At 38.6% G+C, this 15,182-nt stretch overlaps 1 protein-coding gene and 1 long non-coding RNA gene across 2 annotated transcripts in view; both read left to right on the top strand.

The window, feature by feature from the left end:
* The first annotated feature begins 2,343 nt into the window (after positions 1–2,343).
* LOC116664255 overlaps positions 2,344–15,182 on the top strand; it is a 575,010-nt gene continuing 562,171 nt past the window's right edge. The window contains exons 1-2 of the long non-coding RNA XR_004320675.1: positions 2,344–2,367; positions 7,444–7,555. This is a non-coding gene — a long non-coding RNA (uncharacterized LOC116664255). The remainder of the gene's footprint in view (positions 2,368–7,443; positions 7,556–15,182) is intronic.
* Positions 4,225–6,629, top strand: FSCB (fibrous sheath CABYR binding protein). The gene is given in 2 exon segments (XM_006195887.3): positions 4,225–5,210; positions 5,212–6,629. Coding segments are annotated over 2 exon segments (2,133 nt in total). The 5' UTR covers positions 4,225–4,385; the 3' UTR covers positions 6,520–6,629.

Below are 15,182 nucleotides of genomic sequence, written 5' to 3'. Positions count from 1 at the left end.
GTTTGTGTATTTTGGAAATTAGTCCCTAGTTGGTCACATCACTTGCAAGTATTTTCTTCCATTCTATAGGTTGTCTTTTCATTTTGTTTATGGTTTCCTTAGCTGTGGAAAAGCTTTTAAGTTTAATTAGGTCTCATTTGTTTATTTTTGTTTTTATTTGCATTACTCTAGGAGACGGTTCAAAAAATATTGCTGTGATTTATGTCAGAGTGTGTTTTCCTCTAGGAGTTTCATAGTATCTGGTCTTACATTTAGGTCTTTAATCTATTTTGGGTTTATTTTTGTATATGGTGTTAGAGAATGTTCTAATTTGAGTCTTTCATATGTAGCTGTCCAGTTTTCCCAGCACCGCTTATTGAAGAGACTGTCTTTTCTCCATTGTATATTCTTGCCTCCTTTGTCGTAGATTAATTGACCATAAGTGTGTGGGTTTATTTCTGGAATTTCTATTTTGTTCCATTGATCTGTGTGTCCATTTTTGTGCCAGTACCATATATTTTGATTACTGTAGCTTTGTAGTATAGTCTAAAGTTAGGGAGCATGATTATCCTAGCTCTGTTCTTCTTTGTCAAGATTGTTTAGGCTTTTCAGGGTCTTTCATGTTTCCATACAAATTTTAACATTTTTTGTTCTAGTTCTGTTAAAAGTGTCATTGGTGATTTGAAAGGGATTGCATTGAATCTGCAGATTTGGCCTTGGGTAGTATGACCATTTTAACAATACTGATTCTTCTAATCCAAGGACACAGTATATCTTTCATTTGTGTCATCTTCAATTTCTTTCATGAGTGTCTTAAAGTTTTTGGAGTACAGGCCCTTTGCCTCCTGAGGTAGGTTTATTCCTAGGTGTTTTATTCTTTTTGATGTGATGGTAAGTAGGATTATTTTCTTAATTTCTCTTTCTGATAGTTCATTGTTAGTGTATAGGAATGCAACTGTTTTCTGTATATTAATTTTGTATCTTGCATCTTTGTCAAATTCATTGATGAGCTCTAGTAGTTTTCTGATAACTTCTTTAGGATTTTCTATGTATAGATAGTATCATGTCATCTGCAAACAGTGACAGTTTTACCACTTCTTTTCCAATCTGGATTCCTTTTATTTCTTTTTCTTCTCTGATTGCTGTGGCTTCAATTTTCAAAACTATGTTGAACAAAATTGGTGAGAGTGGGCATCTTTGTCTTGTTCCTGATCTTAGAAAGAAATAATTTCAGTATTTCAGCTTTTTGGGGGTTTCCATTTGGATGGAATAACTTTTTCCACCCTCTCACTTTCAGCCTGTATGTCTCTAGCTCTAAAGATGGGTCTCTTGTTGACAGCATATATATGGGTCTTGTTTTTCTATCCATTTAGCCAGTCTATGTCTTTTGATTGGAGCATTTAATCTATTTACATGTAAGGTAATTATCGGTATGTATGTTCTTATTGCCATTTTGTTATTTGTTTTGGATTTGTTTTTGTAGGTCTTTTTTTCCCCCTTTTTCTTTATGTTCTCTTCTCTTGTGATTTGATGACCATCTTCAGTGTTATGTGTAGATTCCTCTTTATTTTTGTGTATATATTGCTTATAGATTTTTAGTTTGCAGTTACTGTGAGCTTTTGGTATAGAAATCTAAATATATATACCTGGTTGTTTTATGTTGCTGATCTCTTAATTTCAAATGTATTTTGGAGATCCTACATTTGTACTCTTCTTCCCTCATAATTACTGATTTTAATATCATATAGTACATCTAATTTATTTGTGTATCCCTTAACTGCTTATTGTAAATACAGATGATTTTTACTACTTTTGTCTTTTAACTTTCCTATTAGTTTGTGTGTGGATGATTTTCTACCTTTACCTTATATTTGTCTTTACTGGTGAGCTTTTCCATTTCATAATTTTCTTATTTCTAGTTGTGGCCTTTACTACACAGAGAAATTCCTTTAGCATTTCTTGTAAAGCTAGTTTGGTGTGCTGAATTCTTTTAGCTTTTGCTTATCTGTGAAGCTTTTAGATTTCTCTGTCAAATCAGAATGAGTGCCTTGCTTGATTATAGGTTTTTCCCTTTCATCAGTTTAAATATATCATGCCACTCCCTTCTGTCCAGCAGAGTTTCTGCTGAAAAATTAGCTGATAGCCTTATGGTAGTTCCCTTGTATGTTATTTGTTGCTTTTCCCTTGTTGCTTTTAATATTTTCTCCTTATCTTTAATTTTTGTCAATTTGATGGCTGTGTGCCTCAATGTGTTCCTCTTTAGGTTACTTAGGACGCAGCCCCACCCATCAGCAGACTTTCTGAGGCCTCAACTACCTCTAGACACACCCCTGGACATGGCACTTCCCACCAGAGTGCCAGAACCCAACTCTACCCAGCAGTAGGCAGGTACCGACCCCTCCCACCAGGAAACCTGCGCAAGCCTCTAGTCCATCCTCACTGACCAGGGACAGATACCAGAAGTAAGAAAACAATAATCCTATAACCTGTGGAAGTAGTTTGCAAAAACAAATCAGACTCTACTGTGGGACCAACTGGACCCTGGCCTTTGGGACATGAGAGGGAAGTACACTGCTGGGATACATAGGAGCAAAATTAATCCAGAACACGCAATATTATGTTAACCCAACAAGGACAACGTTGGTTTTGACATTGACTTTTGTTATGAATTGACCCAAAATAGATTTTTAAGATACTACATAAAATGTCAGAAACTTGGTTGCAAAATACACTTGCAGTGTCTGACAGAATGCAGTTGGGAGGAACACCAGACCACAAAGAGATTTATAAACAATCTAGTTTTCAAACTACAGCAGATCTGATTAAAACTTATGTCAGTATTTTTGCAAAGTGACTATTTTTACTTCAATTTATTAAGTCTTAGAAAGATCAAACATAGTGGAGCAGAATAGACAAAAATGAACGCAAAGCAAGTTGAGATGTAAGGCAAGCAGCATTGTTTCTAATCACATACTTCCAATTACACGCAACAGATATTCATCAATTCCTGTATAGAGATAGAGGCTGCTATAGGGGTTAGGTCTAAGAATGTGGAAAGTGTTTATTTATTTGGTAAGATGACCTGACTACAATTATGACTAATCATGTCAAACAAGGGGAATTATTCAATGACACTTTTGTATTTCAAAAGGACAATAAACCATAAAAAGATTTTAGAATATTCCTAGGTTAATGAAGCCATAATCATTGTTTAGATATATTTGTTACATTGTCTCCTGTGACTACATTTTTTGAAGTCTATTTTCTCTTCTTTAACTTTCCTTAGACTAAAGGAATATATTTTTGCACATCTTTTGACCAATCTCCATCTTTTTTAGAAAAAAAAATTTGTGGTGTATGTTAAAATTTTATTTATATTTTAAATCTATTATAATGCCATTTATAGTCTGCTTAACTAGGATTTCTCTTTTTAAAAGCTTCTATTTAAAGTTTTTATCTTCATTGGGGAATCCATTCCCATGTGGATATTCAGCATATTACATAGTGATTGCATCAAAAATGCATTTTATTTCACTTGACATATCTTTAGACCCAACGTTCTTTTGACAAAATTTAGTTGGAACTATTTTCTGAAGTAGTTGAAAATCAAAATGTCTCAAGTTATTTGAGAAGGCAAATATGCTAAATATGTGTGTGTGTGTATACATATACATATATATTGATAATAGTCTCTTGTGGTTACTGAACACTAAGGACATAAGAAAGGAACTTATGTAGTTATGGACCACAGAACTCAACTTTTTCAAACAATATTAACTTTCTCTCAAATTATATAAACATATATTGACAGGACATTGCTGTACATATGTTACCATTGAACATTGAAATGCTCCAACAATTGAAAATTGGATGCAGCATTCTGAATTCTGCAATATAACTGTCTTTTATAGTAGGATGAAACAAACAGAATTGAAAGTTCAAAAGCACCAACTCTAATTATAAGAAAGCAGCATTACTGAACTTCTGGGGTTTACTTGCTATTCCTCTGCTAGACAAGTGTTTTTTTCAACTTGATGTTTCAAACAGTAGATCTCTCACTTTCAGCTATTGTCCATGAGTGTATATCAGGTTAAAAAGTGCTGAGAATACCATTGATGGAATCTTGTAGGGAGAATTGGCTGTGATGTCATAGATCCTTGAGGGAAACTTCTAGAAGTTAGATTTAGTCATACCAGAGACTAAACAGGAAAGATGCTTACTAAGTAAGATGGGATCCAACAAGAGTGTAGTACAGAATGCAGTAATTTATGAATTACTTTCTTCCTGAGGTAGCTCAACAGACAACACTTAATGAGGAAGGCAAGGCTTAACTGTTTGGCACCCTTGTCATTCTTGATGAGTAATTACTTGAAGATTAATAAATTTGAAATCTACCAGTCTTAGAAATGGAAGAAAGTGACGAATCTGATCAGCCTATCTCAGCAGGGAGGCAAGAAATTCGAAAGAGGAGACGACCCAGCCAACCAATGATAGATAAATCCCAGCAGACTGAAGTGACAGAGAAAAAGAATCACTTGCCTGCACCACAGTCATTTGGCCCTAAAGCCATCCTAAGTATTGGTAATGTTCCTGTAAGCAAAGTCAGCTGTGACTCTTGTAGATTATCTTCTCAACTTCAGCAAACTTGGACAAAGAGAAAGCGTGTACAGGATATGACTGATAGATCTCTGCAGACAGACACTATCACAGAAGAGAAAAAAGAAGAAATCAAGTCAGTCTGTGAAACAGTGGTACCTGCAGAAAAGCCAGCTGTTGTTGGAGAAGCAGCCACTGAATATCCAGAGAGTATTCAGGAAGTAGAAATTCCACCAGACAGACACTCAGTTCAACTCAAAACAGACAGATCTCAGCAGACCACTTGTACTGGAGACTGGACAATGATGAACATTCCTCAAAAACAAACAGCAGACGAACAGCAGATGTACTTTAGTGAATTAGAAATAGTGTTTATTGGCAGGCCAAGTAATTCTTTTTCAAACTCAAAGGAAGGTGCACAGAAACGCAAATCCTCAGGGAAGATTTTTGTTAGCGAACATCCTGAATTTCAACCCATGACAAGTAGCAATGAAGAAATTAGTCAGGTAAGTTCCAGCAAAGCTTCACTTATTCAACATACCAAAAAAAGTGCTCCACTATTTTTAGAAGATGAACAAGATGTTCCAATTAAAGTACAGTCTCCTGCTGCAGAAAAAATCTCGGCTGAAGTGCAAGCTTCCACTAGCTGAGGAGACTACTGCAGAAGAGGTCCCTGCCGAAATTCAGCCTCCACCCGCTAAGGAAGCTCCTGCTGATGTACAGCCTGCCCCAGCTGAAGAGGTTCCTGGAGATGAGGGCCCTGATAAAGCAGCGCCTATCCCAGCTGAAACGACTCTTTCAGAAGAGCCTCCTGCTGAAATTCAGCCTCCAGCAGCTGACGAGGCTCCTGTTGAAATACAGCCTACCCCAGCGGAAGACACTCTTTCAAAAGAGCTTTCTGCTAAAGTTCAGCCTTTATCAACTGAAGAGGCTCCTATACAAGAGGCCCCAGAACTTCCACCAACTGAGGGAACCACTAACGAACTTCAGCTTTCACCACTTGTGGTGTCCACTGCAGAAAACACCCCAGCTGAAGCTGAGCCTCCACCAGCTGAGCTGGTTCCTGATGAAATTCAGTCTCCCCCAGCTGAGGAGGCCCCTGCAGAAGAGGCCCCAGAAGAAGTTCAGCTTCCATCAACTGAGGAGGCCCCTGCAGAAGAGGTCTCAGCTGAAGTTCAGTCCCCACCAGCTGAGGAGGCCCCTGCAGAAGAGGTCTCAGCTGAAGTTCAGTCCCCACCAGCTGAGGAGGCCCCTGCAGAAGAGGGCCCAGAAGAAGTTCTGTCTCTACCAGCTGAGGAAACCTTTGCAGAAGAGGCCTCCACCAAAGTTCAGCCTCCACCACCTGAGGAGCGCCCTGCAGAAGAAGCCCCAGAAGAAGTTTATTTTCCACCAGCTGAGGAGATCGCTAAAGAAGAGGTCTCAGCTGTAGTTCAGCCTCCACCACCTGAGGAGGCCCCTCCAGAAGAGGACCCAGAAGAATTTCAGTCTCTACCAGCTGAGGGGGCCCCGGCTGAAGAGGCTTCAGCCGAACTTCAACCTCTACCTCCAGAGGAGGCCTTTACAGAGGAGGCCCCTGTTGAACTTCAGCCTCCACCAACTGAAGAAACTACTTCAGAAATGGTCCCTGTTGACAAACAGTCTTTCCAAGATGGAGAGTCCTTTATTACACAAATCTTTATAAGAGACACCTTTACTGAAGTTCCGTTTCCACCATCTGGACAAACCCCTGCAGATGAGGCTCTGGTAGAAATCGCGTCTAATGAATATCAGTCTCTCCAGACTCCAGACATCCCGGTGGTAAAACTAGAATCATTGGTTTTCGAAAGTGAGCCAGAATCTGAAGAGCCTTTAAAACTGGATCCTCTTCCTGAAGATTCATCAAATCCCAAAAAGGAAGAGGTTTCTGTTCAAATAGAAGGTGTCATCCATATAGAACTGGAATAAGGGCCTCCTCCTGAGCTGTCGCCAGGTCTTAACTAAGCTAGTCATCAGAGGCTAGGGGGTTCTGGAAGTACACATCTTAGAGAAGGATAGGCCTTTGGAGGTAGCTTTGTGAACTGGGAAAGGAAAGGAAATCCTAAGATATGGACCATAGTTTGGAAAATGAGCAATAAAAACTAGTGATTTAAAATTAATGTGTTATTTTTATTCAGATATAGACTATACCTATTTTGAAATGAAGTAAGTTTATAATTAAAATAATTAAAATATCCTTTCTACACTAAACCCTGTTGACAAGGGTAAAGTATTCTCTACAGCCATATTTTCTTTTCTGTACACGTAGCTTGTAGTGGAAAAGGCATATTCTTTCCTGCAGTGTTTTCATTTTGTTTTTGAATGTATACCTTGGAATGGAATTGCTGGATCATATGGTAGTTCTATTTTTAGTTTTTTCCATACAGTTTTCCACAGTGGCTGCATCAGTTTACATTCCCACCAACAGTGAATGATGTCTCTCTTTTTCACATCCTCACCAACATATTATTTGTGTTCTTTTTGATGATAGCCATTCTGAGAGGTGTAATGTAATATCTCATTGTGGTTTTAATTTGCATTTCTCAGATGGTTAATGATGTTGAGCATCTTTTCATATGCCTCTTGGTCATCTGTATGTCCTCTTCAGAAAAATGTCTGTTTAGTTTGTTGTTAGTGTGTAGAAGCTCAACTGATTTTTGTATGTTTACTTTGTATCCTGCAACTTTACTGAATTTGTTAGAATTGTTTATTCTAACCGTTTTTTGGTGGAGACTGTAAGGTTTTTTATATTAAATATCATGACATTTAATCATGTCATGACAGTTAATTCTACTTCTTTCATTGCAATTGTATGCATTTTATTTATTTCTCTTGTCTGATTTATTTGCCCAGGACTTCCAGAATGTTGAATAAAATTGGTGACAGTGGACATCCTTGACTTGTTCCTGACCTTAAATATGATGTGATCTTTGGGCTTGCTGTATATGGTCTTCATTATGACCAGGTATGTTCCTTCTATACTGAATTTGCTGGAAGGTTTTTTTTTTTTTTTAATCATGAAAGGATGCTGATTTTGTCAAATGCTTTTTCTCCATCTTTTGTGATGATCATATGATTAGCAACTACTTATTTGTTTACTATAGTCCTCTGGGGCTCATAAACGCAAACCTTGTTGGCTTTCAGAACTAGGCAATTTGAAAATCCAACCATCTGGTGATAGCCTTAAAAGTCGGGGCACTTGATTTATGGTCCAAACCCTTCATTTCTAGGAAGAAGCTGGGAGTTGGAGCTTCCTTCCTGATTGTATGGTGCTGTGCCTGGGGATAGGATTTATGGCAAGAGTGTATCTCAGATTTTCCTACCTATTTCTAGTATTTTCTCATCAACTTGGTTATAGGAGTCCTACTCAGCTAATTTCTGAATTTCTCTCAGAGGGAATTGCTCTATGTGTAGCTGTATATTAGTTGCATCTATGGGAGGAGGGAAATTCAGGAACTTCCTATGTTACTATCTTGGTCTGAACCCCAACTGGGACTTCTGCTGAGGAAAATCCCTGTGGGAAAGTTTTTACCTAAACATTCTGTTCCTTTAATATATATAGGGCTATTTGTGTTATCTGTTATAACATTTCTTTTCCTCTTTTTTATGTTCATAGAATCTGTAATGATATTCTGTCTCTAATTATGGTATAATTATTGGTCCTTATATCAGTAAATAGTGATAATTGATGTCTTCTTTCTCTGTCTCTCTCTCTCTCTCTCTTTTTTTTCCAAATCAATCTGGGTTGAGGTTTGATAAACCTTTCATTGATCTTCTTAAAGAATCATCTTTTGGTTTCATTGATTTCTCTGTGTCTATATATTTTGTATTTTATTGACTTCTGCTTTCATCTTTATTATTTCTATCTTACTGCTTCTACTTTCTTGTGTATACTTTTTCTATTTTTCAGATGGAATCTGATGTCATTGATTTAGTCTTTACTACTTTTCTAATATGGTCCTTCAGTGCTGTTCATTTCTCTCTGAGTACTATTTTAGCTGTATTCTATAAATTCTAATTCCTTGTGTTTTCATGGTCATTCCACTCAAATATTTTATAATTTTGTTTTTGATTTATTCTTTGACGTATAATATTAAACATGTTATTTGATTTCTAAATATTTGGTGATTTTTTTCAGATTTCTTTTTTATATTAATTTTTCACTTAATTACTTTTTTTGTCATAAATTATACTTAGTCTGATTTGATCTTTTTAATTTATTGATACTTATGTCTAAGCATGTGGCCTATCTTGGTTAGTGCTCCATGCTGTGATATATTGTTTTTGGTTAGAGGGTTCTATAAATGTCAGTTTAAAAATTAAGAATTAGTTGATAGTGTTGCTTAGTTCTGTATCATTACTGATTTTAAATCCACCTATTCTGTAGATCACTGAGAAAGGTAAGTTGAAATCCCTGACTATAACTGTGGATTTGTCTATTTTTTTTTGAAGTTTTATATGCTTTTGCATCATGTATCTTGAAACTTTGATATTAGCTGCATAAATGTTTAGAATTATTGTCTTATTTTATCCCTGTTAATAGCCTCTCCTCAGTAACACTGTCACTTGTCTAGTTTAGATCCTTAATATCCTTTGCTTTGCTTACTGTGGCCATTATCTGCTATTTCTATTTCAGTCTTTCTTCAAAATAATCTTTCCTGTTATTGCCAGAGTTATTTTTTAAAACACAGTTCTGTTCATGCAGCCATTTGTTTGCAGAACAAAACTTATATTCCTTAAAAGAATATTCATGGTCCTTTACAACCTACTCTAACCTACTTATGTTACCCTCATTGAGTATAAAGGAGAAGTTATGATCATGACTGCCAGTTTGTAAATCCTGCCTCCATCACTTATGAGCTGTTTAGCTAGTTCAAGTCAGTTGATCTCCCTGTGCCTCAGTTTACTTATCTGAAAAAAAAGCATAATAAGAACAATACTTAACCATGGGATTATCATGAGTCGCAAAATAATTAATCCATATTACCTTCTTTGATCAGTACCTAGTGTACACTAAGCAACAGATGCCAGTTCCGGCATTCATTGTTGTTACCTGCATACTTGTCTTGTGACATTTCTTTTAGTATCTAAGTTCCTGTCATAGCTAGCAATGATCGTTATACTGCAGCACCTTGTATTTGTTCATTGCATTTTAGTCATTTGTATCCTGGAGAGTCTGGGTCATATTTAAAGGTTTTATTTTAGCAGGGAGTCACCCTGTTTTGGTTTATTGGCATATTGGTCCTGGCCTACTTTTGTGGACTGTGGATCCAGTGAAAAGTTAATTTTCAAAGACTTTGTCATGTTATTTTGGTCTATTATTTACCCTGAGACTTCCATTGGTTCTTGCTGGTGCCACCTATGGGAGCAAAAGGAGCTTCTCCTGGCCAGGTTGCCTAGTGCCTCTGGGTGGGAGAAAGGAGGTTCATTCTCACCAAGAAGAAGAGGCTTCCCTGACAGACAGTTATGAGGCAGAATCCCTCTTGCTGGTACCCCCTGCCACTGTCTCTGTCTGGAGAATAGGACATCTCAGGCCTGTGGAGACAGAGGCTTCTAGGCTAGACATTACTGTGATGGAATTTCATCTTGTTGGTACCACTGGTGTCTCTAGGTGAGAAATGTGAGGAGGTCTCAGGTCTGACTGGAGAGGAGGGCCCTTCCCTGGCTCATACTATCAGTGGGGCTCCTGATCCATCTCCCTGTCAGGTTCCCCCTGGGCTTGCCTAATCTTGATGGTACAGCTCCCTTCTGATCCCGGAGAGAAAGAATTCTACCTGGGCTGCCTTCTGTTGCTAGCTTGAGCATCAGGGAGCAGTGAGCCTGAGTCTGGCACTGGGAAGATGAGTCCCCAGAGCTCTTGGCTTTGAAGACCAGTGGGGATTAATTTGTTGAGCCCCTCAGGACTAGGGGAAATAGAGACTTCATTCTTAAAGGGCACATACAAAATCTTACGTGCACTGGGACCCAGGGAAAAAGCAGTAATTTGATAGGAGCCTAGGCAGACGTACCTGTGCTCTTGGAGAGTCTCCTGGATAGGCAGGGGAGGACTGTGGCTCACCCTGGGAATGTGGACATTGGTGGCAGCCTTTTTTGAGAACATTCTACCCTGTAAACGCTGTTGCTGGCAACTCCTATCTTGGTTCATTAGCAGTTTATCTGGCCCCACTCAATAGCCTATAGGCACTAGTGCTTGGACACCTCAGGCCAAACAATTAACTGGTCAGGATCATAGTGCACTCATCAGCAGACAGGCTGCCTAAGACTTCCTGAGCCCGCTGCTGCTTCTAGACACACCCCTAGACAAGGCCATGCCCACCAGAGGGCCAAGACCCAGCTAAACTCACCATTGGGCAGGCACTGGCCCTGCCTTCCAAAAAGCCTGCAGTAGCCTCTGGACCAGTCTCATACACTGGGGAGCAGACACAAAATGCAAATGCAGCCCACTCACCTTGGAACCAGCTGAGCCCTTGCCTTTCCACTAGTGGTACAATGCAAGCTTTGGGACACCCCAGGTCCCCAATCCCAACTGTGTCAGAAACTTCCGCTGCCCCAACAATGTGAAACAAGCTCTGGGATCTTTGCGACCTGCAGTCAGACTCCAGAATTAGCTCTGCCTGCCAAACTGGCTTCATCTACCAGTGGGTGGGCAATAGCCCTTGAGCCTTCAGGACCCTGACTCCACCCACCAGTGAGCCAGCACTAACCCTGGGGCCCCCTACGGTTCTGCAGCCAGATGCCTCATGACCAGGCCCCACTAAACAGCAGTCAGCAGCATCCACACAAGACAAGTCCTGGCAACCAACCAGGCTAGGGGCCAACCAAGCCCATGAAACACCAACATAAAAGAAGGACTCGTGCAGCCTTCTCAGGAGGAAACCCTAGAGCATATAGCTTAGATGATAAGAGGAGAATGCACTGCTGGGACAATAGGATGTCTCTTACAGAAGGCCACTTCACCAAGGTCAAGAAATGTAACTAACCTGCCACATACGTGAAAATAGAAATACCAACATAGACAAAATGGGACGGCAGAGAAATATGTTCCTGATGAAGGAAAAAAATAAAACCCCAAAGAAGAACTAAGTGAAGTGGAGATAATTTACCTGAGAAAGAGTTTAGAGCAACGATCATAGAGATGATCCAAGAACTCGGGAGAAGAATAGTTGCACAGAACAAGAAGTTAGACGTTTTTAACAAAGAGTTAGAAAATATAAAGAACTACTGAACAGAGATGAAGAATGTAGTAATTGCAAAGAAAAACACTAGAAGGACTCTATAGTAGAATAAATTATATAGAGGAACGGATCAGTGAGCTGGAAGACAGAGTAGTGGAAATCACTGCAACAGAACATAATAAAGAAAAATAGTGAAAAGAAATGAGGACAGTTTAAGAGACCTCTGGGACAACATCAAGCACAATAATATTCACATTATAGGTGTCCCAGAAGGAGGAGAAAGGGCTGGGGAGAATATTTGAAGACATAATATTTGAAAACTTTCCTAGCCTGGGAAAGGAAACAGCCTCCCAAGTTCAGAAAGTGCAGAGTCTTATATAGAAATTACCCCAAGAGGAACACACCAAGACACATAGTAATCAAATTGACCAAAATTAAAGATAAAGGGGTAATATTGAAAGCAGCAAGGGAAAAGCAGCAAATAACGCACAAAGGAACCCACATAAAGCTATCAAATGATTTTTCAGCAGCAATGCTGTAGGTCAGAAGCGAGTGGAACAATATATTTAAAGTGATGAAAGGGACAAAATCTACAACCAAGAGTACTCTACCCAGCAAGGCTTTCGTTCAGATTTGATGGAGAAATCAAAAGCTTTACAGACAAGCAAGAGCTAAAAGAATTCAGCACCACCAAGACAGCTTTATAACAAATGTTAAAGGAGCTTCTCTAGGCAGAAAAGAAAAGGCCATAACTAGAAAATTACACAATGAAAAAGCTTACTGGTAAAGTCAAATAAACAGTAAAGGTGGAAATCCAGTATCCAAATAATGTCACAGAATAAATCATATTACCAGATTACTGCCTCATTTCCATTACTGTTGTGTTTTCTGAGCTGGCAGATGAGAAAAATGTGTTAGACTTAGTGTATCTTGACATTAGGATTTTATGAGGCTTCTTCTGATGACTGGAAAATATGGAGAACTCTAGGCTGGATATGACTTGATTTAGATGTTGTGTTGCTGAATTCACATGATAAAGTTTCAAATTAATGCACTGTTCTTGGCAGTGAAAAGAAATGAATTTGAGATTTATTATGGAGACACAAATGATGGCACTCAATCACTTACTGGATGCTAGTATCAGTGGGGAAAGGGACATTTCACCTGATTTCAAGTTTTGAAATCTAGGTATATGTGTATTCCATTCACTAAAATGGGAAAATAGACACAGAAACTCATGTTTGGGAAGAAAAGTTAGAGGTGACGATTTTAGGTTTGGTTATTCTGAGATTTAGGCGCTTGTGGGACATCCAGATGGAGATATTCAGTAGGCAACAGAAAATGTCTTCTATAGCTCAGGTGACATCAAACACCCCGTATGATGAGCAACAGTCACATTTAGGTCTAAGCAAGTGCCAAGAATTTCAGTTGTAGTAAAGAAAAAGGGGATACTACGTATCTCAAGGATAATAAATGACTGAGGAATAGTTTTTAAATGGGAGAGAATGAGAATATTTATGTTGTAAGGAGAAGATGCTGATAGATGGGAATATGTTAAGCTATATTTGAGGGTGTAATGAAAGAAAAAGAGGGCATAATTTAAAAAAGGAAAAAAGCAGTATCACAAGGCATAATGAAAAAGAATAGCTGAGGGAATGATATTCAGAGTACCTGATTAATGAAAATAGGTGTCTTAGAGGACTTCTTCCACTAAGACAACAGTAAGTAAAGATGTTGGAAGCAAGGAGCTAAAGCAGCCAGTTTGTGATTCATTTCTTCCCTGATTACCAGGGTGATGTTTCTGAGGGAAAGAGAAGACTAGTGATCTAGTCTCATCTTCTTATAAACATGGTAAATACACTAAATCTATTTTTTTAGGCAGAGAGTCCTTATCTATGGAATGCCCTTTAGAAGCTATCCCTGGCTTAGAATTGTTCATGGAAATGTATCTGGGATTTATGGATTTATGTGGTACAGCTCATGCAAAATGTCACATAAGTTCTGCAATTCTCTGGGGTATAAAATGGAGCTGTCTCATAATTGATCCCTCCTGATTACGTAAGATAAGCCACAAGTATCACTTAGAGACCTCATCTTTTCTTCTGGGTGGAATGGCTCCTGTCCACTGTGGAAAGGAAGGAGCTGGGGAGCCACATAGTATAACCCAAACTTCACCTTCCTTGTCTGTGCCTTTTGATTGCTTATGTGTTTGACGGTATTACTAAAAATTGATACCATGTAGAATCCTTGACTTGAGTGGTTTTGATTTGATAATTTGATACTATGTGTTATGTCTGATGTTAACTTGGTGGATTGCAGACACAGTAGGCTTCTGTTTTCTCCATGAATTTTGAGCATGTTTAAATTAGTTAAGAGTAAGTGGATAAGATGATATAAATAGAAGGTTGAATAAATATTTTGACTAGTATCTGCAGGAGAAAAGAAGGGGAACTTGACTGAGAAAATGTAAAATGATTGCAAAAAGGGATTGAGATCTAGCTAGAGAATGGGCAGTGTGATGTGTAATTAAGAACAGCTAGGTTGCACTAACAGAAACAGGCTATCTAGAATGTGAGGGAGGTGCCTGCCCTGCTCCACTCTGCACTAGAAAGCTATATTTCTTCTAGGCTGTGATTCTAGAACTAGAAAATAATTATGGGAGTCCAAGCAGATGTTAGAGGCATGTTTTTCACATGTTGAGCAGTGGAAAGATTGGAGATACTACCTGAGAATAAAAGAAGACCTCTGGAACAGGCCTCAGATGATTGAACTAGAACCAATGATTGGAACCATTTTATGACAATTTAATGATTTAATGAGATTTTTTTTAAAAAGCTGCCCAAAAGCAGAAAGTACAACCATAATTTGGAGATTTTACCACTCACTAGACATTTTACTAAAGCCGGACTGGGGTAAGGTCCCCAAATGTGTATTTTTTTTTAACCTTCCCAGTATATAATCTGTCACGTAGTCAGATTTGGGATTACTGAGCTGGTTACTGTAGTGAATATTTCAGCCTCTGATGGTTGAATTAGATGATAATAGAGATCCTAAGCTGAGATTGTGTGAGTCTGCAGCTGACCATATATAGAGACCAACAGGAGTTATTTTCAGTAAGTACTGTCCCCTTATGTAGGCTTTTATTATAGCTTTATGAAATAGTTGGATTCAGAATGATTCACTTATTTTCTGTCACTGCGCAACATGGTCTGCCCATTGCTTGAGAAATATGACTCACTTATGAGATCTTAATCAGATGGTGGGAAGCCTGACACAAGTGAAGCTACCTAGATACTCATCAGTGTTGTGTTGAGGTGTGTCTGAAGTACTTGAGTCAGAAGCATTAGCAGGAGTGCACTTCAAGGCTGAGATCTTGTGCCCTTGAGAATTCTAATTTTGGAAGGATTCAGTCCTGCC

This window comes from Camelus ferus, chromosome 6, assembly GCF_009834535.1.
Source record: "Camelus ferus isolate YT-003-E chromosome 6, BCGSAC_Cfer_1.0, whole genome shotgun sequence".
Classification (NCBI taxonomy): domain Eukaryota; kingdom Metazoa; phylum Chordata; class Mammalia; order Artiodactyla; family Camelidae; genus Camelus; species Camelus ferus.
Note: the sequence above shows the minus strand (reverse complement) of the source record. Positions and strands in the feature narration are given on the sequence as shown.